Raw genomic sequence first — 26,527 nt, 5'->3', positions numbered from 1 at the left:
TCTCTGCTGCTGTTGTACTGTGAGGGTCCAGGTCTCGGCTCCATAGAGGAGAATGGGCTCCACGACAGATTTAAAGAGGCGGATTTTCAGGTTATTTTCCAATTTCGAGCGCCATATCTTGTCGAGGGAGTCGCACACCTTCCAGGCAAGTGCCTTACAAGTCTTAAAATCCTTATGAGTCCATTATGTAGGAGCAGAGGTACTTAAAATCAACGCGCTTTATTTCCTTGCCAGAGAGACAGGAGATGCTTGTGATATCTGCGATAGTAGAGATGTATTCTGTCTTAGCTTTGTTACAGTAGAGACCTACTAGGGAGGCTGATGATTCAAGCGCCTGAAGAAGGGATTCCGCGTCTCTTACATGTTCCGAGACAATTGCTATATCGTCAGCATAGTCGAGATCAGTGAGGTATTCAGCAGGATGCCTGTGGCTTTTTAGAGCTTGGAGCTGAAGGCCTCTCTCAGGGTGCATGTCTATGGATATCTGGAGGACATGCTCAAGCACGATGGTGAAAAGGAACGGAGCCAGTGTGTCACCTTGCAGCACTCTGGCATAGATATCAAAGAAGTCGGTCTTGCCATCAGGTGTGATGACAGAGGCTTCGGTGCTGGTGTAAAGTACCTGGATCGCCATCACGATATGGTCAGGTATTCCATTGAGGGGAAGTATCTCAAACATGGTCTCTCTACAGTTGGAGTCGAAGGCTTTCTTGAAATCTACAAAGCAGACAACGACATCCATGTTGTACCTGTTCATCTCCTCTATTATTCTTCTAAGAGTTAGTATCTGGGTGATTGTGATCTTCCTGTTCTAAAACCATTCTGATTCATGCAGAGAAGCGGGTCCACCAGTGGTACAAGTCGGTTCCGAATGAGTTTGTTGTACATTTTGGCCGCTATTGGTATTAGCGATTATGCCTCTATAGAACGGGTTTGTGAGAGCTCCCTTCTTTGGAACTGGAATAATGCCGGATTCTAGCCATTGTAAGGGTGGCGCCAGGTCAGAGAAGGTGGTGTTACAGATATCCAAGAGTAAGCTGTGGAATACAGGGTCTTTCCATAATATTGCTGGGATGTTATCAAGGCCGGGGGACTTGTTCGTTTTAGTCATCTTAACCACATCGAGCAGCTCATCCATTGTGAAAGGCTCAGTTGAAATGTCCAAATTATCAGCAGTCTGTATTTTGGGGAGATTTTGATTGTCTGGGAAGTTTGCAGGATGTCCAAGAAGATTGCGGAAGTGGGGATATAGAAGGTGATCAGCTGAAATATACTGAGCTCCACAGTGCTTCAAAGTCGGCTAAAATGTCCAATTTCTGTGGCCTCTTTCCAGGATGCTGTAGATCAGAGGCACAGGACTGGTGGTGTTTGAAAGCTACTGGAGAGCTCTGTTTAACCATTATAACATGGTTCTTGTCATACATGTTGGCCAATACAGTCTAGCGCTATTGAGCTGTTGGTCACTCTGCAAGTGCAGATGATTGAGTAGACGCATGTTGGCTCTCAGTTAAGGCTCTGGGTTACTGATCACACGGTTGGGTTCAAGCCCCAACATGGTCAAGCTGCCACTGTTGGGGCTTTGGGCAAGGTCATGAACCCGCTCTGCTCCAGGGGTGCTGCATGATGGCTGACTCTGCACTCTGATCCCAGCTTCCTAACAAGCTGGGATATGTGAAGAAAGAATTTCACTGTGCTGTAATATGTCATAAAGGCTTCTTTTTCTTCTAGCTGCTTATGAAATGTCTGACCATGTTATACAAGCTCAGTTGATAGCATAATTGTGCCTTCAGTATAGTATCACTGCACATGTTCAAGGTTAGCAGAGCTATTGATGGAAAAGAGATCAGGCAAATCATAGCGATGCCACCAAACGTATATCAGTTCCTGCAAATGCATGTTTTAATACAACATGTTAATGTGATGACCTGTGACAATTAGAGGGAGGATAAAGATAAGCACACACATGGTTCAGTGAAAGAAATCTCGTTTTGCCTGTAGTTTGTGTTTACCAGGCGACCAGCTACTGTGATACATAACACGCTTTTCATAGCAGGAATACTTCTGATTGCATCCGGTCATTTTTAACTTTTCAGTTAAAGGTGCTGACTGCAAAGTTGAATTCTGGGCAAAATGTTCTATTGATATTGCTGTTGGAGTTTCGAGATGTTTCGCTGCTGCACACACGTGTATCTCGTGTGTAAATGTTCTGCAGAGATAAAATGTGTCCTGTATTTTACGATTACAGAGATTGCCGACGCAAGTGAGTAACAATATCACGTGACCACCGTGGGTTTTTTTTTTTTTTTTTTTTGACCTACTTTTAACCAAAACAAGTTGGCATGGGCAAACATGGCAGACTCTGCTCTCCTGCCAGCTAAAAGCCAGCGGGGAAGAAAAGGAAAGCCTGCCTAGTGAGCGCAACTGCAAAATATAGCAAGGTTAGATGACCTCATTTTTCTGGACCGATAACTAAACCATTCTAGCTAGCGCTTAGCTATCTTAGTCTTAGGATACATGGGCTCAGCTCCATGGTAGTGAGTATGGAGTTATACACAATGTTTTGATCTTACAGAGAAAGAAACAATAACGCAAAAGCAGTAACAGAAGGTGTATTCATCTTTTGTTTCACGGATCTGTTCGTGAATGTCAACTACAAATTACATCCCTGCAACTCAAAACTCTGAGGTCGATACAGAGTCGTGATGTTTTCCGCGCATCGCCATCTTGGTGTGACTCAGTTCCATAACTATGTTAATTAGTTAAAGCTCCTCACATTAGGCTGTTTCCCTGGGGCCGTTCTGTTTACCTCAAGAGGGAGGATATTCGGTCCCAAAACGGAGGAAAGTGACCCTCCGCACATCAAAATGATCATATCTCGTCCGCGTGGTGGTGATCTTGCGAGACATAGGAAAATGCCATGCACAATAAAAAAAAAAAGATTTCAAAATTTCAGATGGCTTTGCAGTCAGCACCTTTAACTCTTTACCCCTTAATGACGACATATGACGACCCCGTGTATGCACCGTAATGACATTTGATGACTTTTTTTTTTTTTCTTGTAAATATGTTCTAAGGGCGAACAGTATATACATATACAAGGGTGGCTGTAGCAACTGCTTTAAGGGGTAAAGAGTTAACAGTTAGATCCTGGAAATATCTCCGCTTTAAACTTTTAGCATGGATTACTGGGGGAACTGTTCACAAACTACATGGCGTAGTCTTTCCAGAGCTATTAGACTGTTTTTGATTTTTTCCCCCCCCTTTTGTATTTGAATGAATGACTTTTTTTTTTCATTCACCCACCTTAAAGCACTTATCACTTCACACCCTTCAAATAGAATAAAATGCAAACAAAAACTAAAAATAAAATAAGAGTAATGAGAAGGAAATCCACAAGTTAAAGTGAACATAATTAAGAAGGGCAATTCCATGTAAATGTCAACCTCACCATGCAAAAATAAAGCAACATGTAATACATCAAAACCACTCCCAGAGATATCACCTAGGCCTGTATTTTACAGATGTGAATAAGTTGAACCAATTTGTAACCAACCTAATATGTCACTGTCAGTCTTTCTTTCTTATAATGTAAAACCCAAGCTAAAATCAACTTTGATCATGTACAATTCTATATTATTGCCACAAGCCACAGAAATGTATGCTAAAATCCACAAAACAGCAAAACAATAGCCATCCTAAATATTATTTAAGAACTTTGATAGTTTTAGTTGATATTTAGAGAGTTTTTCAAAGGGTTATGGTGGTTAAATTGCTGATTTTCTAAACATATGCCATGTCTATTTCAGACGCGTCACATCCATAACGGAATTTCGTCACATCCATAACGCTGACTTTTCCTTCCGAAACTCTGCATGAAATACAAAATATTTTAAACAAAGATTTTTTAATATTCACCTTGGACCCCTCTATCAAATGGATATCTCCATTTCGACATTAGGTTTACAATTTCACAGAGTTTGATAAAAATGTACAGTCACCCAAGAAAAGTGATACTTTTTCTGTCACATCCATAACGCATCTTTTATTGGCATTTTCTGGCATGCCCTAGATGTACTATGGGAATTGTTCTTGTTCTATCACTTCTCCAGTATGGTACAGCCTTAAAATATGCAACACCTGTTTAAATACTGGGAGACGATAAAACATGCACTGGGTCATTTGTTGCCATTTTGAGTTCAAGTGTCACGTCCATAACGCTGGAATTGCTCATAATACAAGCTGAAATTAAAGTAGAATCCTAGCAGATGAACTGATCGCAGAAATAGAAATCAAGCCAGCTAAAATAGAACGAATAGAAATGCAAATCAAAGTGTGGAGAACCGCAGCACTGCTTGATCTTAAAGGACAATTCAGAGCACACGGTATTATACACTCGGACAGCTGTGAGGGTTGTGCATTATGACACTATTTAAAACCTGGTAATAACATTTTATAGTCAGTTGTACAAACAGGAAACTAGTGCAGTGATGATAAAACTGGTGTAATGGGTTCTCTTTCCTGGTGTGTGTTCAACGGCGTGCAGCTAGGATATTATTGGGGATATATTTAGCCTTGTGAGCAAAGCAGTATCGCAGTCAAGACAAAAGAAAGCAAAAGCCTCGGATCAGTTGTGTAATATTGTTCCTTTTGGAAGTCTGTGTGGTTCTTGATTGCAAATGAGTGTAAGTTATTTCTAATTTTTTTTCCCCTTTAACTAGATCATCTTGAGAGGCATGTACTGTAGTGGAGTATCCTCACTCCGTCTTTATCAGGAATTGTACTTTGAACAGGGTGTTGGGTTGATGGTAATTCTCAGAGCTGGACTGATCTGTAGCATGAGAATATGTAATTAATAGACTACAAAGCATTTGTGTAATTCACTGTTGATAAGGGGCTCAGTCAGAGGCTGTAAATGGAGGATTTAAAAGTTTTGCTGTGAGCAGATTTAAGTAGTGCTGCATGTTATCGCCTTGTATACTTTCCTGAGAACATTGTCATGGGTGAAGTCTCGAGTCTCTTTTATAAACTGCAAGGGGGATTTTGAGCAGGTTTCCGGTATTCAGGTGGGCGTCTAGTCAAGGTGTGAAACCAAATTTGCGGTGTCTGTACCTTAGTCTTTACCCACCAGAAGCAGGCACGTCATCTGTATATTATGAGCTCCGCGAGTCTTTGTCAGTCAGTCCTGTGATAACACGGACCCTTCACGACTGAACTGCCACTGCTCTCGTTTCAAGAAGACAATCATCGTTTCAGGACTTGGAGTCAAGATTTGCATGTCAATTTGGCTACAAGTTTCCCTTTGTTATTGTGGCGAAACAGGACACGACCACAACCAGGCCGTGTGCCATTAAATCGAATCGTGCCAGTGCAAAAATAGACATTTCAACCTTAAACAGAAACGGCAAGCAATAATGAGGGTAATGTGTACAAAAACATTTCCTAGCTTTGACAGCAGGTGAGGAATCAACAAAGCTCTTGAGAAAGTGTTTGTGTGTAAAAGCCAAATGCAGAAGTATTTTCCCAGGACTGTAAGATGCCGTATAATGGTTTGCACTAATAGTTATGCCATATTGTGTAGAAATCGAAGTGTTTGCAATGAGGCTTCTGATTGAGCAAAGTGTTGTGTAGCTCTGAGTCTCTGGATTAGACTTGTGACGCATGTTTGTATTGTCTTCTGGTTTGTGGAGTCCTGAAGTGTTAACCATGGTGAAACGTCATTATAGCCTAGGTCACAACCAGCCGTACGTGCTCCTACGGCCGGTCTACGTGCAAGAAACACACGGAGGGCGCGCGTGTGACGTGCTGATTTTCAAACCGTAGACTGGCCGCAGACCGGCCGCAGAGGTTCTTTGTCATGTTAAACAAACACTACGGGTGCTTACGTTTTTTTTCAGGTTGCAAGACAAACTTACAGCCAACGTGCGTCTTTCTCCACGAACAAAAAAAACGCAGCGATTTGGGAAACGCCAAAAATCACACGGCCAAAAAGTCGTACGTCCGGTTGTGACCTAGGCTTATAGCAGATTTTGTGAGCTGCGTGTGGTTAAACTGCAGTCTCACTCCTCCAAGTTGTCTTTGTTTACTCCATGTTAGGCTGCTTGGAGATGGAGTTTAAACTTGACAGCCCTCACATGCAAAGCACACTTGGTGCAGGAAGCATAACGTAATGTCCATTTCCTCCATTTCTTATTTTGGATTTGTTCTTAGTTTGCATTTGAATGTTTGTTTCTGAAAACCTAGATGTGCACCCAGGCGACATAAACGCTCTGAGCTGGTGCAGCTACAGAACTCTGCCTACACAGACCAAAGTAGTTTCACAAAATGACAAGTATAGACCCTTTTCAGTCACGTGACCTTCGTAAACGCGACCACCATTTTGGACATGTAGCGGACTTCAGCTCGAATTGGTTTGAATGCGAGGAAGGCGACAAACGGAGAACATACAAGAAAAAGGAGCGAGATGCAGAAAACACCTTCGCTATCCAGCGACGTAGGGCATTTACAGGGTGAGCAGAAGGAGAAATAACAGTAACAACACATTAGCAATGCTGTACAGAAATAACGGTTTATGGCACAGACCCTTTCGGTTCTCGCTCATCTAGCTGCTACAATGACTGCTTAGACTGCAACAGTAATACCTAACACACATTTAAGTATCCGTCGTAAAGACGTGAAACTCGTCGAGTGACGAGTGTGTTCATTGATAAGCTAACACAATCTAAAAGCAGACATACCATCACACTGCCCTGGTGCTGTGTACAGTTTACCTTCTACCGTATGGTTTGTGCACTCACTATTTGCCATTACTTTCTCCAACCGTTGTTACAGATTACAGGGAACGGCCTGGATTTAAGAGACAAATACATGTTCCTCTTATTTTGAACACTTATTTGTAGGCAGTGCTTAATTTGTAAAGTGGGAGGTCCCGGAGCGCAGAGGATGAGCGGCTCCGGTGCGGAAAAAGGGGGGCGTGGCGCTGCGCTGCGCTTCTGGGCATGTTTTGTAATAACACTGTAAATTAAGTTCATCTGCAGATATTTTGTGGATGTCATTTCATGAGAGAAATCACCAACAAGACAGATATCAAAATCGGACATTAACACTAAATAAACTTGCATTTTTTTTATTTAGTTTTTTTTTTTTTTTTTTTTTTTTTTTGTTACATAGTCAAGAGAGGTGTCGGATCACTGGATCCAGTGTAAATAGCTGCCGGAGCCAACGCCCGAGGTTCCGGAGTGCGCTCCGGCTTGCTCCCCCTCAAATTAAGCGCTGTTTGTAGGACACTGCCTCTGATCTGTCCTACAGTCTACCAACAGCAAAGGAACACCACGCTAGCTAATGTCGTTAGCTAATAGCTACTACAGAAGAACAAAGAGGTTACAATGGGTTATTTTAGCCTATTTGGTTACACACTTGCCGCCACAGAATGTTAACAGCAATGTAATGCCTTTTCTGGCTAATTTTATTCGTCTTACCTCCAACAAAGTGGTCACTACACAAGCGCTGGTATGCCGAGGGCTGCCAGTCTTTGCTGTTTATGGCCGCTATCCATCTTCTCCGTCGGGATCCGATAAAATGATAAACCTTGCCTTGTTTGTTGATGGTTACTACATCCAGGTGCACAACAATATAGTGGCATGATGGAAGTCTTGCTGAAAATAAACACTTTCTTTGCTGCCGTTCCTCAATGTTGGCTGTGGTAAACTACTGGTAGTACACGTCCAAAATGGCGGCCGCGTTTGTCGTGACGTCACGTGAAAAGGGTCCATAGGTCCTGGTGGTTAGTTGTCCGGCCTGTGTGGTTAATTACAAAATTATTTGATGCTAATTGTACCCCCACGAGTGTGCCCAAGTTTCAACCACAGAATTCTTTATCCAGAAATTACCAAACCCCCCCCCCCCCCCACCCCCACCCCCCCCACCCCCACCCCCACCCCCCAAGAAACCCCTGATTTTTGGTGAAGGAAGCTGACTATTTTGACAATGCTCACTGTTTGCAGTTAGACATTATTCCAGTTGTAGTGAGACCACAGTGCTCAGTGTTGACCTGTTCATATAGTTTAAGCAGTTTTGTTGACGTGATCACCCAAAGTAAATGCCTCTGGAATGGTATTTTGTTTATAAATTGGAATTCGTCATACCCTGTGTCTGAAATCGCCCAGTTGTTCATTACTCCCTATATAGGGAGTTACTATGTAGAGGACTATATAGGGAGCTCACTGGTAAAATGAAAAAACACTTTCGCGCACTAGTCCGTCGCGTTGGTATTTACGTCATTACTGTCGCACAATTAAAACGTGCCAGATCAGCTGGCTGGTGGGTTTTCAAAATGATAAATACGTGCATGTATTTTTGTAATGTTATATTGTAATATTATACTGAGCGTATTTCCCACATTAATCAATACAAAGTACCTGCATCTTTCAGCTTTTTTTAAATCAAGGCTGAATCCTTTCTTCTTTGCCGCTGCCTTTTATTAAATCAAATTTGAGACTTTGATTTTTCAGTGCGACTGCAATGCATGATGGGATGTACATTGCTTAGGTTAGTGACCACTATATAGTGCCCTATATAGGGAGTGATTTCAGACACAGGGATAGCTTAGTTTCAGAGCTGGATTTTTTTTTTTAACCATGTTTTATAGTTAAATGTGTGTGTGAGCAAAAGTATAGTATGCGCTTTTTTCTTTTTTTTTTTTTTTTCTTTTTTTTTTTTTTTTTGTTTTATGCAGTGGTACATTTTGGCTTTTTGTCCCAATTTTTCACTTCTGCCAAGGATTCTGATGAATAATCCCAAAGATTTTTTTTTAAAGCAAATAGTATATGGAATCAATTTTGTGCCAAAATGTTCATATAATACTTTTGAAATATCAAACAAAAACGACGAATCAGAATACAAAAATTTTTTTTTTTTTAGACTGGCAAACAAATTATTCGTGTAATCGTGCAAAATATCAGTCTCTTACTCTTCAGAAACCTTTTATTTTTGTTCCACGTCTTTCTCAGTTTTGTTTGACAATTTATTTTGGTTGCGATTCCAGCTCTCGTTTGCGCTCCCTGACTTTTTTTTTTTGCTTGCAGTTTTGGCACAAACTTCACATGTGGGTGGGCTGTCCAGGAATGCATTCCCATTGGCTAACTTGTGTTTGACTGACAGCTACGCTCAGCCATTCCCTACTCGGATTCTGGCGTCACTCGATCCTTGTTTACCGTCAATGGATCGGTCACTCGTCAAACAGTCCGCCAGAATCCGAGTAGGGAATGGCTGAGCGTAGCTGTCAGTCAAACACAAGTTAGCCAATGGGAATGCATTCCTGGACAGCCCACCCACACGTGAAGTTTGTGCCAAAACTGCAAGCAAAAAAAAAAAGTCAGGGAGCGCAAACGAGAGCTGGAATCACAACCAAAATAAATTACGTCAAACAAAACTGAGAAAGACACGGAACAAAAATAAAAGGTTTCTGAAGAGTAATAGACTGATATTTTGCACGATTACACGAATAATTTGCCAGTCTAAAAAAATTTATTTATTTTTTTGTATTTTGATTTGTCGTTTTTGTTTGATATTTCAAAAGTATTGTATGAACATTTTGTCCACACTAGGGATTTTGTACCGATACGATACTACTTTCGTACCGCAACACCTGTCCACACTAGCAACTATACACTAGCAACTATCGGTACGAAACCCACAAATGTATGGGTTTCGTACCGGTACAGTATCGGTACTGTAGCGCTTCGCTGTAGTGTGGACAGATGAAGCGGTTCTGTATCAATACAAATATAATGCGCATGCGCAATGAACCAGTCCTCCTACTTCGCTGTCTTCGCTGAATAAAATAGTGAAGAACGGAGATTCGTTTTCTTTGTTTCTTTCCAAACTGCCTCGCGCGTTTTATATGATTCGACTGAATAAATGATCACCAGAAATACAGACTGTACATTGACAACAAAAAGCACACGCATTGTTTCATCCGCCATATTCTCCGAAGGAAGTTACTCGGTAACCACGGAAACATTTCGCGCACGCGCATTTCAACTACCATGAAAGAAAACCGCAAACATTTCTCGCTAGTGTGGACAGATGCACTAAACTGTACCGGTATACTTTGTATCGATACAGTTATACCACTATCGTACCGGTATATATGTGAACACAGCTTAGATGTTACGTTGTTAAGCCGAACCGCGGTCACGTTATGAAACTCCAAAGGTAATCTGCATGCACTGGCCTCATAATGGTTTTGTCTGCACCCCACTGGTTTCACAGCAAGTCATAGCACTCGCCATCAAAAACGTGTTGGTCTCATGATATTGAACGTGTCGGTCATACAGCAATGAATAAATGATGGCGGGTTTTTTTTTTCTTTTTTACCATGCCACACAACTGATGAAGCTCCCCAGTAGAAGTGGAGGAAGGGATGTGGGGGGGTCCCCCCCCTTTTCCTCTTCTCTCAAAGACTCACTACTACAAAGCAAGCTGTAGTACTGGTTTTGCATTGTATTTTGGAAGGGGGGTTCATAGCTAGAAATGCTAAAAAAATGTAAGACCTATGGTCAGTCTCGTAACTTGTTTGACTCAGAAATGTGTGATGGGGTTGTGATTGAGTTTAAAAAAAAGTGTCTTAGAATTTGATCATCAACATGGCTGCCCCACAGTGTTCACGTGTGTGTGTGCGCATGCGCACACTGGAGTAATGCACATGCGCACTTGAGGTAGCATGTAATTGGTGTTGTGTGCATGGTAACCCATGCATCAAACATACACCACACCCTACTTGTGTGTACAGCTGATTGCATGACTTATGATTGTGAAATGGTTGATTATCTCACACACAGCTCTCTGGTTTCATTCCTTTATTTATTTGGGGGGGGGGTAGTAAAGTTCATGTACTTGGAGTGTCAGAATACCTCTATGCTTTCTTTACAATCATTAAACTAACCTGTAGTAATGCTTGTTTTGACTGCAGGTATTAAATGAAGAATGTGATCAGAACTGGTACAAGGCAGAGCTGAACGGCAAAGATGGCTTCATCCCCAAGAATTACATAGAAATGAAGGCGCACCCGTAAGTATGACTCACATGGCCATTCTGTCTCCTTCCCACCATCACTGGCGTTATTCATCCACTCTATACATCACTTTATGAGCTTAACCAGGTTTGAATATCTCTAGTGAGTGCATTGTGTAGATTGAAGTAGTGTGAAATCTTCTGACGTGTTGTCATGGAGTTAGCAGGTAGACTTTTGGCGTTCACAGTAAAGATGCAAGCAGAGCAAAAAAAAAAACACAGCTATGTTCTTTTATATCACTTCACTATTACTGGGTGGCATGATGGTTTAGCCCTCTATGCTGGGTGTAATTCTTCTCATGATATGGATACGTGAGAAAACAAACCCAGGTCAATTTTTATTTGTATAGTGCTTTTAACAATATATATTTTAAAGCAGCTTTACAGAAAAATACAAATTTTAAACCTATGACTTTATCCCTACTGAGCATGCAGATGGTGGGAAGGGGGGGCACCTGAGATGACAGAAGAAACCTTGAGAGGAACCAGACTCAAATGGGTGATTTCATAAGTAACTGGCTTCTATAAAATGTTGCACAATTCACATTGTGACCCAGGAAATTAATTATAGTTTTGATGTAAAGTGTATTTTGAACAGGCTCCGTGATTTAGTGTTTAGTGACTTCTTTCTAATCGAGTCTTGCTTCCAGTGTGCTGTTGCTGCTTAAACAGGAATCAAATTCATGCAAGTGATTTAAAAAAAAAAAAAAACTATCAAACTGTGTTCGTACTGATGGGGGAATCTAATGACTGTGTAGTCCGTACTCTGATTGCACTGAAAACTAAAGCCAGTAAAATCATTAGCTAAATGACTTTTAACAACACTTTAGTTATTAGAATATACAGATGTTTACAACAGAAACATCTATTTTTATAACGGTGCATCTAAAATTTTAATATCATGGAAACATTCAATATATTCCATCAATTTAAGAAAGTGAAAATTTAATATATTCTAGACTCATTACATGTAAACTGTTTTGAGCATTTTTCTATTTTAATTTTGATAATTATGGCCTACAGCACAATTTTTTTTTTTTAAATTTGAAATATTAGAATATTCCATTTCAAGTTTGAGTAAAAACATTTATAAAAACTGTGCATCTCTTGGTCGAGTTCAGTACATGCGCAACCACAATCATGGGGAAGACTGCTGACTTGACAGTTGTCCAGAAGACGATCAACACCACCCTCCACAAGGAGGGTAAGCCACAGAAGATCATTGCTAAAAAGGGTGGCTGGAAAAGGTGCACAGGCAATAGGGATGACTGCAGTCTTGAGAGGATTGTCAAGTAAAGTCGATTCGAGAACTTGAGCGCTTCATAAGGAGTGGACTAAGGCTGGTGTTAGTGCATCGAGAGCCACTACGCACAGACGTCTTCAGCAAAGGGGCTACAACTGTTGCATTCCTAATATCAAGCCACTCCTGAACCAGAGATGTCAGTGTCTTAACTGGGCTAAGGAGAGAAAGAACTGGACTGTTGCTCAGTGGTCCAAAGTCCTCTTTTCAGATGAAAAGTAAATTTTTTTATTTCATTTGGAAATCACGGTTCTAGAGTCTTGAGGAAGTGTGGAGAGGCACAGAATCCAAGGTGTTTGAAGTCCAGTGTGAGTTTCCACAGTCTGTGATTTGGGGTGTCAGATCATCTGCCGGTGTTGGTCCATTGTGTTTTTTCAAGTCCAAAGTCAACACCAGGAGATTTTAGAGCACTTCATGCTTCCATCTGCTGACAGGCTTTATGGAGATGCTGATTTCCTTTTCCAGCAGGATTTGGCACCTGCCCACAGTGCCAAAACTACTACCAAATGGTTTGCTGACCATGATATTTCTGTGCTTGACTGGCCAGCCAACTCATCTGACCTGAACCCCAAAACCTCTTGGGTATTGACAAGAGGAAGATGAGAAACACCTGACTCAAAGGTCAAAAGGTCTCTATCCAAGCAACCCAGGGGATTGGGAAGGTTGACAATGTTTTTTCTGAAAGTAGGGAGTGTAACTTGGTCGTGACAGGGGGGGATTTAAGAAGTCTTTATTGTCACTTTTCCAAAGGTACAATGAAATTGAAGGTGCTGTTGACTCATGAGTTATAAAAAGAAAAAAGAAGGGGAAAAAAAGGGAGAACAAAGAGTATAAAAATAAATAGTAAAGTATACAGAGTTGCACTGGTAAAATGGTATAAACAGAATATAAACAGAAATCTATTGTATGGTTCTATATGTACACGGATTGCACTTAAAATAGTACAAACAGAATTGTTTTGGTTCTGTATGTACACAGGTTGCACTGATAAGAAAATATATTTTGATTGCACATTGGCGAAGAATAGTTTTAGAAAATTTCATCTTTTTTGGTGCAACCTGGTGACTTCTGGAGCTGCAATTGAGCCTTAAAAAGAAATGAAGGAGAGCATTAATTTTAAGTGTGAATTATATTTTATTAGGCATTTAACAAACTTTATTTACTAACTTAATAAAATGTTATAACAAAGTTTAAATTTAGTTTCTTATTCATTAACCAGAACTTTACAACTCACTGTAATCAATAAAATCTACAAATTCCTGCAATAAATGCAGAAACCTTAAATTATCATTTCTGGTGCACTTAACTAAATACAAATTGCTGCGATCAAGTCCTATTACACAGAATACATCTTTACTAGCTATATACAGCAAAGATAAATGAGATTCAGCCAACTCCTGATTAATATTATGAAAGGTATGCAACTGAAAATAATAGATATCTTTAGCAAGTTTTGATTTTACGAAATATACATAATGCAAATGTTATCACCAAATGTTAATCATTTTGATTCTGTTAAGTGCAATAAACAGGAGTTAAAATAAGTGAAATTAAGTTACAAATGGAAGGAAATTTTCCTGTAGTTACTTAAAATGTAAATACTGTAAACAATACAAAAAAATTCAATAATAATGGTAGTTTATGAAAGTGCTATTTTAAGATAATGTAAGTCTTGGTGAAAGAGAAACCAGTCGAAACCGAAAACGTGAAAGTGATTATCGTGCCGTTACCATGCAAACAGTCTCTTACGAATGCAGAAGTGGGCTCTCAGCGCGCCGAGTCCGGTGTGACTGAGGAAGGGGACAGGTTTTATGTTTCATCTAATTTAGGTCATTTAAAATCTGTATTTATCAGTGGGCACATAGGAAAGTATAACATTACTGTCAATATGTTTATCATGCTTGTTTGATAAACTCATGAAGATAATTATCTAAATACATGACTTACTCCTTCTAAACCTGCCGAGCTTCGCCAGAGAAGCTCTCAAAACTTGTCGTATTTTGCTTCCATTCAAGCCTTGTTTCGAAGTCTTACCAGTAAGAACGCTGCATGTTTGGCGGTAAATTTGATTTTCTCGATTTAACTTCCATATATGGAAAACGCACGTGCTGGGCGTGCCCCAGTTTTAATAAAGAAATTGGCAGTTTTGCAGTTTTAATAAAGAAATTGGCTAGAACTTTTTAAACATCTTGATGCAGTTAATCTGGAGGCTTTTTAATATCAGACATGCTGCTTTTTCCCTCTTGGACAGGCACATTTAGGTTTTGCTGGCTTATTTGTTTGTGTGCAAACCCCCCCCCCCCCCCCCCCCCCCCCCCCCCCCCCCCAGTCTTTGTTGTAATGTTTTAGGTTTCTCAAAGGTAACGTTACACTTTTTCAGTGCAAGTGCACCAGAGCGAAAAAAAGAAATCCGTTGAGTGACCTATAAAAGAACTCCTCTTAAATGTATTCCTTCATCAGCATTTATCTGAAAGGTACAAAGTAAACACAAGTTTTGATTGTATTTGATTGTAAAAGCGTTCACTGCTATTGCTGTGAAACCCTTAAATTAGCTTGTTTGAAAAGACGGTCATAGCGACTAATTCTTAGTTCGCTAACAAAGAATTGCGAATCATTAGCTCATTTTATTAGGAGCTGTTTATTGCTCTATTATGCCCCCTAGTGGAATAAGAGACCAGTGGTGGTGGTGTTTTTGGTGTTTTGTTTCCCCTTTTTGTTCCCCCTTTCTCTAAATCCTTTGGTTCAGTTGTGGTCCAGATGATTTTTACTTCAAACATGGATTCTAAGGTCATTTGTTGGGCCTTTTTATCAGGCTGGTTGTGGCCGCGGGCCGTGTGTTTTGCATTCCTCCTCTCAGTGCAGCTTGGGCAAGAGCTGAGGGTTCATTAAGGTGTAGTCCACATTAGTGCTTAAAAGAATTTTAAAATTAACCTGTTAATGTGCATTTTTTTTTTTAAATGATCTGAAATGGCTTAAATGGTCGCTTTCCTAAGTTGATAAATCTGAATATTTTATTTTTGCTTTTAGCGTGAACAAGCCTTTTAATGATTCTGATGCGATTTCCACCAGCTTACCTTTAATTTTAGACATGTTTGAAAATTAGTGTCCCTAAAGGTCAATTTTCTCCAGGAAGATGAGCATTGGGGTGGTGGCTCTTTCCTCTGCTAGTCAGCCTTTTTTATTTTATTTTATTTTTTTTTTGTGCGTGTACACAACTGTGCCGATCTTGGGCAGAGGAAAGGGAGAGGCTACTACAGGACAGCTGGGTTTTTTGTAACTTCTGTTTTGCACTGGCATGCTCCCAGAGGTGCCAGTGCGTTCCAGATCATGCCCATGTTGCACGTGTTGAATGGCATGCAGACAGTTGTCTTGTGTGCCCTCACAGCCACTTCCTCATTGCACTGTATGGTAAATGTTCCAGGAAGAGGGAAGGGGGGGGGAAGCTAGAACTTTTTTTTTTTTAAACTTAGAAAAAAACAAGCTCAACATACAAGCGTTGTTGTGTTTTTGATTTTTAAAATATGAACATGAGTCTTAACCAGTTATTGAAAGTTACCAGCAGTCTGTTGATGCATGTTTTAAAATTGCTCACACACTCTACCTAAAAGTAATAACTGTAGGCATTATAGTGAAGCCCTCAACACCCTGTTTCAGTTGGATTTGTTCAGATAATCAGCTGTCTAATCATTGCTGAGTATTTAATACAGCATTTAATCTCTTATTGTTTGTGTGTACGTGCAGGTGGTTCTTTGGGAGGATTCCTCGGGCAAGAGCAGAGGAGCTGCTGAACAAACAGAGGCATGATGGAGCTTTCCTTATTAGAGAGAGCGAGAGTGCGCCTGGGGACTTCTCCCTGTCTGTGAAGTGAGTGACCATGCTGGAGCTCATACCTCATGCTGGGTATTTTACCCAATCCTGGCTCAGTTTTAATTTCATAAATACTATTCTCATTGTGGGCGGCACGGTGGTGTAGTGGTTAGCGCTGTCGCCTCACAGCAAGAAGGTCCGGGTTCGAACCCCGTGGTCGGCGAGGGCCTTTCTGTGCGGAGTTTGCATGTTCTCCCCGTGTCCGCGTGGGTTTCCTCCGGGTGCTCCGGTTTCCCCCACAGTCCAAAGACATGCAGGTTAGGTTAACTGGTGACACTAAATTGACCGTAGGTGTGAATGGTTGTCTGTGTCTATTGCCGTTTTTCCACTACCAACGCGGCTGAGCCGTGCCGTGCTGAGTCGAGCTGAGTGGGGCTGTTGGAGTTGCATTTCGACTACAACCGCGCTGATCCGTGCTGGCTGGAAGTGGGTGGACACATTGGGTGGAGTTAGCGAAAGTGGGTGGACGTCAGGTGATGTCGTTTGGCGGCGCAAACAGTGACATCAGTGATCTTTTAAGCGGTAGTCTCACGACCCGGATAGTAAACAATAAACATGGAGGACATGGAGTCGTTAGTGTTGCTGGTCTTGGTGCTGTGGCTTGTTGTCACCGACAACGCGGACAGATACTGGCAAGAGCGTATAGATGAGGCGAGGCGCATAAGGCTTCATAATTCTCGTAATTCGTAATTCTTCCGTGTTTACGGTGTTTACAGATCCCAGCGTGCTCGCGGGGCGTCTGTGGGCATGTGAGGACACGCCTCCTCACCAATCAGCGCGCAGGGGAGTGTCTCCTCACGCCCCTAGCCTCACTCAGCTCGCTTTGGCTCGCTTCAGCCCCACTCCAAAACCGTGCGAGTTTTAGGGGCTAAGCAGGGCTGAAGCAAGCTGAGTCGTGCTGGTTTTGGATAGTCGAAACGCGAGCCGTGTCGGGCTGAAGCGAGCTGAAGCGAGCTGAAAAAGGGTAGTGGAAAAGGGCCATATGTGTCAGCCCTGTGATGACCTGGCGACTTGTCCAGGGTGTACCCCGCCTTTCGCCTGTAGTCAGCTGGGATAGGCTCCAGCTTGCCTGCGACCCTGTAGAACAGGATAAAGCGGCTACAGATAATGAGATGAGATGAGACTATTCTCATTTTGTCTGTCTGAGCTTGCCCTTTCTTAGTTTTTGTTTAAAACTGAGATCACGTTGGGTGTGCTTTAGAGCTCTGTGTCCCCATCTGTCTGCAAAGGCTCGGAGTGCATATAATCAATTTTGTTTATTTAATATACTTCCAGTGCATATGTACGTATCCACATTTGATTTTGTACTTGTATGAGCAAAAACTACAAGCATGAAAAGATGTTTTTAAAAACAAAACTGAAGTGGAGGAAGTATTTCAGACACCACAAATTACCAACATTATACTTTGTCGCAAAGCCATCGTTGGCAATTACAGCTTTGAGACATTTTATGGTAGAAGTAATTAGGTTTTGCAGCACTGTGGTTCCGTTTTGGCCCATTCCTCTTTGCCAGTTGTCATCAATTCTCCAGAGTAACGAGGGACCCACTTGCAATTTTAAAATCCTCCATAAATCATTGGTATTCAAGTCAGGAGGTTGACTAGACCATGCAGGACATTCTTGGTTAGTTTAGGGTTGTGCTCTTGTTGAAACATCCATCTTCTCTCTAGATTGAGTTTCTTGGTCACCTTAAGATTTAAATTCTAATCTAATGTCCCAGTACATGGCTCCATTCAGGTTTTCTTTTATGAAATGTACTGGCCCAGTACCGTTTGCAGAGAAGCAGCCCCAGTCATGATGTTCCTAACTCGTAATTTAATGTGGGTATGGTGTTACTGGGAAATGCACACACTCCTCCTTTCCCCAACAAACTGAACTGCTGCCAGAGAGTTCTATTTTTGTTTGGTCTGACCGGAGTATATTGTTAGTTTTAATTTGTCTGAATGCATGGGGTGTAAGAACTGAGGTGATTGTGTTGCAGTTCATTACTTATTGTTCTTTGTGTAATTGTTGTTCCTGCTGCTTTCATGTGACTGCTGGCTTCTGTCTTACCTTCTTTATTAGTTTATCTAGCCATAAGACTGATGAGCTATTGCCATGGCGTGGCGTCCGTTGTCCACAGTTCAGTTAAATCGTATATCCTCCATCAGTTCTCCACAGATTTCCGTTCCAATGGTTTTGTTTGAAAGAACTCCTCACTCCGCACAAAACTTGGCTGTTTTGTCAAATATTTTGCTCGCGAGTTAGTAATTAGGCCAAATTTTCCAGGCCTCTCACTAGCATTTTATCTTCTCTCATTTCTCATCTGATTCCAGCTGTGATTGAGGTTTTGGTTCGCTCTTCCTATGAGGAACAAAACTTGGTTGGTTGTTAATTTTCAGTTAAATCATATCTCCTCCCTCAGTTCTCAGTGGATTTCAGTTCTGATTGTTTTGTTTGAAAGAACTGGCCCTTCTGTACAACACTTGGTCATTGTCAAATGTTTACTAACGAACTGGCAATTGGGTCACCTTAAGTTTTCAGACTTTTCACTAGAATTGTATCTCCTCTCACAGTTCTCACCCGATTTTAGTTCTGATCGATGTTTTTGGTAGATCTTCCCCCAGGGAACAAAACTTGGTCATTGTATTGTCAGTTTTTTTGCGAACAAATTAGTAATTTGGTCAGCTTAACACATTTTCTTCTGACTAGAATTTGTATCTCCTCTCTCATTTATCATGCGAATTCAGTTCCGATCAATGTTTTGGGTAGATCTTCCTTTGGGGAACAGAATTTAGTCCTTTGTTGATTTTTCCTGTTGTAAACAATTTGCCGTGGAGGTTGGTCCTCTCTCTCACATTTGTCACATTTTCAGTTCTGTTCGTTTTGGTAGTCAAGGTTGTTTTGATGGCAGGCCAGATGAGCGACTACGTCCTTGACATTCTGGTCATTAGTCTGAGTGCTTTGGGATGTCTTGCGTGGCTCTTCTGTCCATAGTCAATTAGTTGTGTTTTCATGAACTTTCCACCTGCTGCTTATAGAACCAGTTCTACTGACCGATGCTTAAGATCTCTGATTCTATAGCGTTTTTTCAATTCAAGTATTGTCATAACATTCAGTGCGTTTACATGCACATAGAGAAAATCGAATTTCTGCCGTAGCTCGACTGAAATCGAAGTTCTAAATGCCATGGAAACACCTTAGCTCGGCTGAAATCGAACCGAACTGGATTTCTCGTAATCGAGCTACGCAACCTAGATTATGCGGTTGTAGCCGAGCTACTTGGTGCATGTAAAACCCTATCGAGCTACGTAGTCGAGCTACTTACTTCAGCACTGCCCCTTCCGGAAGTGACGAGACCACAAGCGGGAAACACAACAGCCTCGGTCGGCATGACAACAGTAGTAGTAGCGAGCGGCAGAAGAGGTCGGGAAGAACAACATCTCTCGATGTTGCTGTCCTCGTCGTCGTTCTTCTTGTGAACACGGAACTGATAACTTTGTTTATACTCTTGAATAGCTCTTCTTCATGACGACAACCGGAAGTGTACCAACACGATGGGGCGTGTAGCGCCACCTGTGGCTCGGGTGCACAATGTACCTCACACAATAGCTCGATTTCCTTGTGTGCATGTAGGATTGGATTTCTCTGGCACCCCTGCTGGGACCCTTAGCTCGATTTGGATGTGCATGTAAACGCACTGATTGTCGCTCTCTCCACCAACCTATTGACCTGTACCAGGCAAAAGTTTTAGCACACCACCTAATTCAGTGGTTTTTCTTTCAGTTTTTGCATTGTAAAATGATGCTGATGGCATCAAAATTATGAAGTAATGAACAGAATTGTGTAGTAAGCAGGAAAAAAGTGTAAACGGAGCAAAATATTTAAAATTTTAGATGCTTGAAAGTAGTCACCTTTTGCTTTGATGCCAGCTTTGCACACTGTTGGCATTCTCTCAGCCAGCTTCATGAGGTACCTGGAATGGAGTCCCCACATATATGTTGTACTTGTTGGCTGCTTTTCTTTCACTCTGTGGTCCAGTCCCTCCCAAACCATCTGTGTTTTCGTTTGGGTGATTGTGGAGTCCAGGTCACCTGATGTAGCACTCCTTCACTCTAGTTAAATAACCTTTTATATAGCCTGGAGGTGTGCTTTGGGTCATTGAAATTACACTTTGGGGAACCATAATTTGTAGAACACCTGGGATGGCAGAACGTTGTGGTGATGGTCAAGTGCACCTTCAGTTTTGAATGAATGACCAACACTGTCACCAGCAAAGCACCATCACACCACCTCTATGCTTCATGGTGGGAGCCATACATGCAGATACCATCCTTTCCCACTTGTCTGCATCACAAAGACATGGTAGTTGAAACCAAAAATCTAAAATTTGGACGACTCAGACCAAAGTGCAGATTTCCAATGCTCTAATGTCCATTCCTTGGATTTGTGGACTGAATTGGACCAAGTTTCTTGGCCCAAGCAATTCTCTTCTTATTATCCACACTCGGTAGTGGTTTCTGTGCAGCAATTCAACCATGAAGTCCTGATTTACACAGTCTCCTCTGAACAGTTGATATTGAGATGTCTGCTACTTGAACTCTGTGAAGCATTCATGTAGGCTCTCATCTGAGGTGCTGTTAATTGGTAATTTCTGAGGCTGGTAATGCTAATGAACGTATCCACTGCGGCAGAGGTAGGTCTTGATCTTCCTTTCCTGGGACAGTTCGCATGAGAGCCAGTTTCATCAGAGCATTTGATTTTTTTTTTTTTTTTTTTTTTGCAACTGCACTTGAAGATGCAGTCAAAGTTCTTGCAAGTTTCTGCAATTGACTGGCCATGTCTTAAAGTAATGATGGACTCTTTACTTAGTTGAGCGGTTCTTGACGTAATATGCCCTGTGTCCGAAATCACTCCCTACATAGTGGACTATATAGTGAGGTCGCCATTTTGTAGTGCTGTCTGAATGTATAGTGAGCATTATTACACCCTATATAGTTCACTCAAAATATCCCACAATTCATCACAAAAAGTAGTGTACAACCGAGGGTCACTAACCAAGCAATATATCCCATCATGCATTGCGGTCGCGCTGAAAAATCAAATCAAAAGCCTCAAATTTGATTTAATAAAAGGCAGCGGCAAAGAAGAAAGTATTCAGCCTTGATTTTTAAAAGAACTGAAAGATGCAGCAGACACAAAGTACTTTGTATTGATTAATATAGGAAACACGCGCCGTATAATATGGATTTATTACAAATGCATGCATTTATGTAGTATTTTGAAAACCCAGCAGCCGGCTGATCTGTCACGTTTTAATTATGCAACAGTGATGACATGAATGGCAACGTGACGGACTAGTGTCTGAAAGCGTTTTTTTCATTTCATCAAGGAGTTCACTATATAGTCCTCTATATAGTAATTCCCTATATAGGGAGTAGTGGACGAGCGAGTGATTTTCAGACACAAGGATGGATTACTACAGTTGTGGAATTAGGGTTATTTACTGTATACCAACACAACCTTGACACAACTCCGACACATTAAGAAGGCAAGAAATTGCACGAATTAACTTTTGATACATAAGGCACACCTGTTGATTGAAAAGCATTCCAGGTGACGACCTCATGAAGCTGGTTAAGATGATGCCAATAGTGTGCGAAGCATCAAGATAAATGCCTCGGTCACAACCGGCCGTACGTGCTCCTACGGCTGGTCTACGTATAAGAAACGCACGGAGGGCGCGCGTGTGACGTGCTGATTTTCGAGCCGTAGACTGGCCGCAGACCGGCTGCAGAGGTTCTTTGTCATGTCAAACTCTACAGGCGCTTACGTTTTTTTCAGGTTGCAAGACAAACTTGCAGCCAACGTGCGTCTTTCTCCACGAACAAAAAAAATGCAGCGATTTGGGAAACGCCAAAAATCGCACGGCCAAAAAGTCATACGTCCGGTTGTGACCTAGGCTAAACTCTGGCTACTTTGGAAAAAATATGAAACGTTTTTTTTTTTTTTTTAAACCACACACATCCATATGTTCCATATGTTATTTCATAGTGTTGATGTCTTCAGTATTGTTCTACAATGTAGAAAATAGTCAAAATACCGGAAAAACTGTGTAGGGGTGATGTAGGGGTGTCCAAACTTGTGACTGCTACTGTACAGAAGGACTGTAGGCCTTTAGCTGACCTCTAGTGGTCAGTTCTCCCAGCTGCCCTTTACCCACAGCCCAGCTTGCAGTCTCGTCTTTAATCTACCTCGGTTTCATCTGCGTGTGTGCGTGCTGTCGGATTCTGTATGGTCTGTCACTGCTTCAGTTGTTCTTGGCTTTGATGTGCAGTTTCACATGCAAAGCAACTCTTATCAGTGTAATTACCTCATTTATTCCACTGCCTCACGTGACTGACTGGGAGAAGAGAGAGAGAGAGTCTGGTTTTATGTCTGTGTTCCAGGATAAGGTCATTCCACAGTCCACCATTTGAATACATTTTATTACTTGATTATGTTACGGCACCGTCAATGGAGTGTTGAAGATAAGGTTGACGTGTACCTCCTATCTAAAGAAACATCATGTTTTTTTCAGTCTCTTCCATTCACTGGATCAGTAACATTTGCGTGATTAGCAACAATAATATTTTGACGTTACTATGAAAAGAATGGAAAACCCATTTAGTTAAAGCTGACTTGTAATAGAATTCTCCTTCAATAAATATTTGTAATGTGCAGCAACTATGTAACGCAAATTCAAAACTACAGCCAGTCCACACTGATCGGGACAAATGTAAAATGTGACTAGATTTATTGATGGCAGTCATCCATATGCTGGTTTAAAAACTTTGGACTATGGCTCACTTGTCCCTCTCTCTCTCTCTGTCTGTCTGTCTGTGTGTGTGTTCGTGCAGGTTCGGCAATGATGTGCAGCATTTCAAGGTGTTGCGCGATGGAGCAGGAAAGTACTTTTTGTGGGTTGTAAAATTCAACTCCCTCAACGAGCTGGTGGATTACCACCGCTCCACTTCAGTCTCTCGAAACCAACAGATCTTTCTACGTGACATCGAGCAGGTGCATCAGGTCAGTCAGAAAGAACCTTAAGTCGCATGATTGAGCTGAATGACTTGTCTGTATTTAGGAGCTACCAGAATGCTTAGCATCCAGAGCTTTTACAGCCGAATTCAGATGAAACATGTATTCTCGACAGTTAGATGTGATTTGGTGTATTCAAGGCTTCCTGTCATTATAACTCCTGTATTTCTTTTGTTGTTTGTGCAGCACCCCTCATATGTGCAGGCCCTATTTGACTTTGACCCTCAGGAGGATGGAGAGCTGGGCTTCCGTCGCGGTGACTTCATCCAGGTCCTGGACAACTCGGATCCTAACTGGTGGAAGGGTGCATGCCATAGCCAGACAGGCATGTTCCCGCGCAATTACGTCACACCTGTCAATCGGAACATGTAAACAATAAAAGTATAGGTCCCTTTTTTTCCAAACACACACACACACACAACGCCCCTCCTCAAATAAGCCTAAATGTCCCCCTCTGCCTCAACACCCTGTGTTTTGCAGAGTGAAAAGAGAAAAATGGAAACTGAAAAAAATGGAGGGAAAAAAAAAGGTTTAGTAAAGTGTTTCATTTCTCCAGTGACGTACGGGCAAAAATCACTGCTGATTCCTGAGAATTATTGATTGCATCACTATGTATGAACGCTTGCAGCCAGGGTCTAATGAGCTCAAGCTTAGTGCAACACCACGCAAATTAACACCAAAACAATCCTCTGTGTAGATTTCCCCTGCTCCGTCTGCCTCCCCATCTTCTCTTTTTCAATACCTTTTCATTGAAGTGCATTTTTCCTTTCATTAAGTTTTGGCTGCATGTTTTAATGGCATTGTAACAGGAAATCTTGAGGCCATTTTATGTTTAACAAAAGGAAAAAAAAAAAAAAAACACCACACATTAGATAGATGTCATTTAAAAAAAAATCTGATGCTAATTACAAGTTAAAGTCTGAAATAACAGGCACAAGAACTTTTTACATCAGTTTTTGGCCATGAAAATATACATAGAGAGAGAATCCATTTTTAAGAAGATATATATTATATATTTGTATGTGTTTTTGTCTTTTTATCTTTCCACACATTGTTTGTTCAGATGTAAATTATGTTCAGTTGTTTTTGGACGAAGCGGAGTAGCTCTGGGACATGCTGAATCGTCAGTATAATTTTTGATGAATTATAATCTGATTTCTCAGATACATCAGCATGCTATTTAACTCGCCACATAGTCCGTTTGGAGAAAAGAAAAGTTAGCGTTGGAGCTGCATCTTCTTAAACGTAACTGTTTATCAGGACTCTTTCAGTGACGTGCAGGTAAGAGCCATTTTATCCTGCAGGAGTTTGTCTAATGTGAAATTGTTGTGAGGCCAGCCACCATTCAAAGCCAAGGTATTTACTGCAACCCATCCCCCCCCCACTCCACCCCGGGCCGTGAATGTAGCTGACTTTAGACCTTAGAAATGAGCATGAGGGAAGTAAGGTCACTGTCCTGAACCACACACTTGCTCAAGATTTCAGAGGCGCATCTATTTACAGTGTCATGACCATGTATGCATACACATGATACAATATGCACTAGGCGTGTATACACATTTTAAACAGAAGATTGATCTTTCATTATGATGTATTTCGCCAGTCCCAAAACTGGCACCAATAATACCAGTATGCGAAACCATAGAGTCTGTATGTGAATAGTAGAGATCAGCTTTACTGATGTAACTCTTGTTTTGTTTTGTTTTTCCCCTTCTCTCCATTAGTATTGTGTGTTTCGAGCACTTTGTGTCAGCAATTTTGATTCCTTTGTTTTATGTAAGTTTTTTTTTTTTTTTTTTTTCCCTCCTCCAACAATTTTTGTTATTGTTCTTTCTGGATTAGTGCCTTTTTCTCTGGTGTCCGTGTCTCCAGCCTGCAGCTTTGGCCTGTGTGTTGGTCAGTCCCACAGTGAGAGGCAGTGAAACACCATTATTTCCTTGTACACACTTCCCCATTCGACACTCAGCACCAGTGTCTACATGGAACCAATCCTTCCTATTTAAATGTCTCACCTTCTGTTACTTAAAGAACAGGTTTTGAGCGTTTCTTTTTGTTATTGTTTTTTGGGGGGCTTTTTTTTTTTTAATTTGCTTTTTTTTTCCAAAATTAATAAAAAATGAAATTCTAAAAATCTTGTGATATGTTGTAATCTGTTCTCTGCCTTTTTAAGGGGTTGTTGGTCTCCAGTCTTTAGCTTCTTTAGTGTCAGTTATGTACAGCAATTTAAGGATACCGATGTGAATAAATCTGGGCACACAACATGCAGGAAGCGGTTTATTTTTGAAACGGCTATTAACCACTTCATTCAAAATTGAGTTAATTTTTTTTTAATTCCTGGAACTTTTTCTTTCCTGAGATGTGAGGTTAATGATTTGGTCTGTCTGGACTTGTGCACTGTAAACACGCGACACACACGAAATTATTGCTGGCCTGTGTTGCATGGCAGCTTGCTTGCCCTCTTTGTACTGGAAGAGAGCTAAACTGTCCACACGCTTATCTAGTGCCAGAATTATTGACACCCTTGGTAAAATGCATTTATTATAATTTTTTTTTAAATGGAGGTCAAAAGAATTTTTTGTTTAACAGTAATAATTAAGCCTTTAGAAAACAGTTGGTCAAAGTTCCTTTTAATACTGTGTATTTAAACAAGCTTAGTTTGGTTGTTTTTTTTTTTTTAAATATATAAAGTATGTGGTAATTCATAAGATGTGAGAAGTGATTGGTTTTAGCGTTAGTAGTCTTTAGGTCATAACTGAAAGGCGTTTCCACTTAACATTAATGTAAGGCAGAAAAATACTGCAAATAATATTTATTCACTGTTCTCATCAGTAGCTGCTTTTATCCTGGTCAGGGTTATGGAGGAACACACCCAGGATAGGAAACGCCAAATGGACAGTAACCAGAGCTCAGGATCAGACCTCAGACCCTGCGAGTCACCAGCGCTACCTGCTGCACCACCAGTTTTCAAAAATTCTAAATAAAGTAGGCAGTTATTTAATTTGAGCTAAAGATGAAGATTTAACGAGAGTGCCACATCACAGCTCCAGGATCCTGTATTCAATCCAGAGTTCAGGTTCCTGTCTGTGCACGGTCTTCCCATCAGGGTGGCCTTCAGGTTGTGGAGATGCCTGAGCTTAAACCATTGTAGGGGTCCTAAAGGTACACCATGACATGAATCTATAGCTGCTCTAAGGCCATTATAAGCACAAAAAAGTAGCTATCATGTATGAT

The 26,527-nt window shown here is 41.2% G+C and overlaps 1 protein-coding gene across 2 annotated transcripts in view; it reads left to right on the top strand.

The window, feature by feature from the left end:
* grb2b (growth factor receptor-bound protein 2b) overlaps positions 1-25,427 on the top strand; it is a 76,034-nt gene extending 50,607 nt beyond the window's left edge. Inside the window, exons 1-5 of one of the 2 annotated variants that reach the window (XM_060901588.1) lie at positions 4,607-4,682; positions 10,970-11,067; positions 16,112-16,234; positions 23,116-23,284; positions 23,483-25,427. In XM_060901588.1, coding sequence (XP_060757571.1) covers positions 4,677-4,682; positions 10,970-11,067; positions 16,112-16,234; positions 23,116-23,284; positions 23,483-23,668 — 582 coding nt within the window. In that variant the 5' untranslated portion in view covers positions 4,607-4,676 and the 3' untranslated portion in view covers positions 23,669-25,427. Of the gene's footprint in view, positions 1-4,606; positions 4,683-10,969; positions 11,068-16,111; positions 16,235-23,115; positions 23,285-23,482 lie in introns of those variants that run through there. The other variant, XM_060901587.1, reaches the window with a different exon arrangement.
* Positions 25,428-26,527: the final 1,100 nt, after the last annotated feature.

The sequence above is a fragment of the Neoarius graeffei genome, chromosome 20, assembly GCF_027579695.1.
Source record: "Neoarius graeffei isolate fNeoGra1 chromosome 20, fNeoGra1.pri, whole genome shotgun sequence".
In the NCBI taxonomy this organism is placed as follows: Eukaryota; Metazoa; Chordata; class Actinopteri; order Siluriformes; family Ariidae; genus Neoarius; species Neoarius graeffei.
The sequence above is the reverse complement of the archived record's forward strand: the minus strand, read 5'-3'. Positions and strand labels throughout refer to the sequence as shown.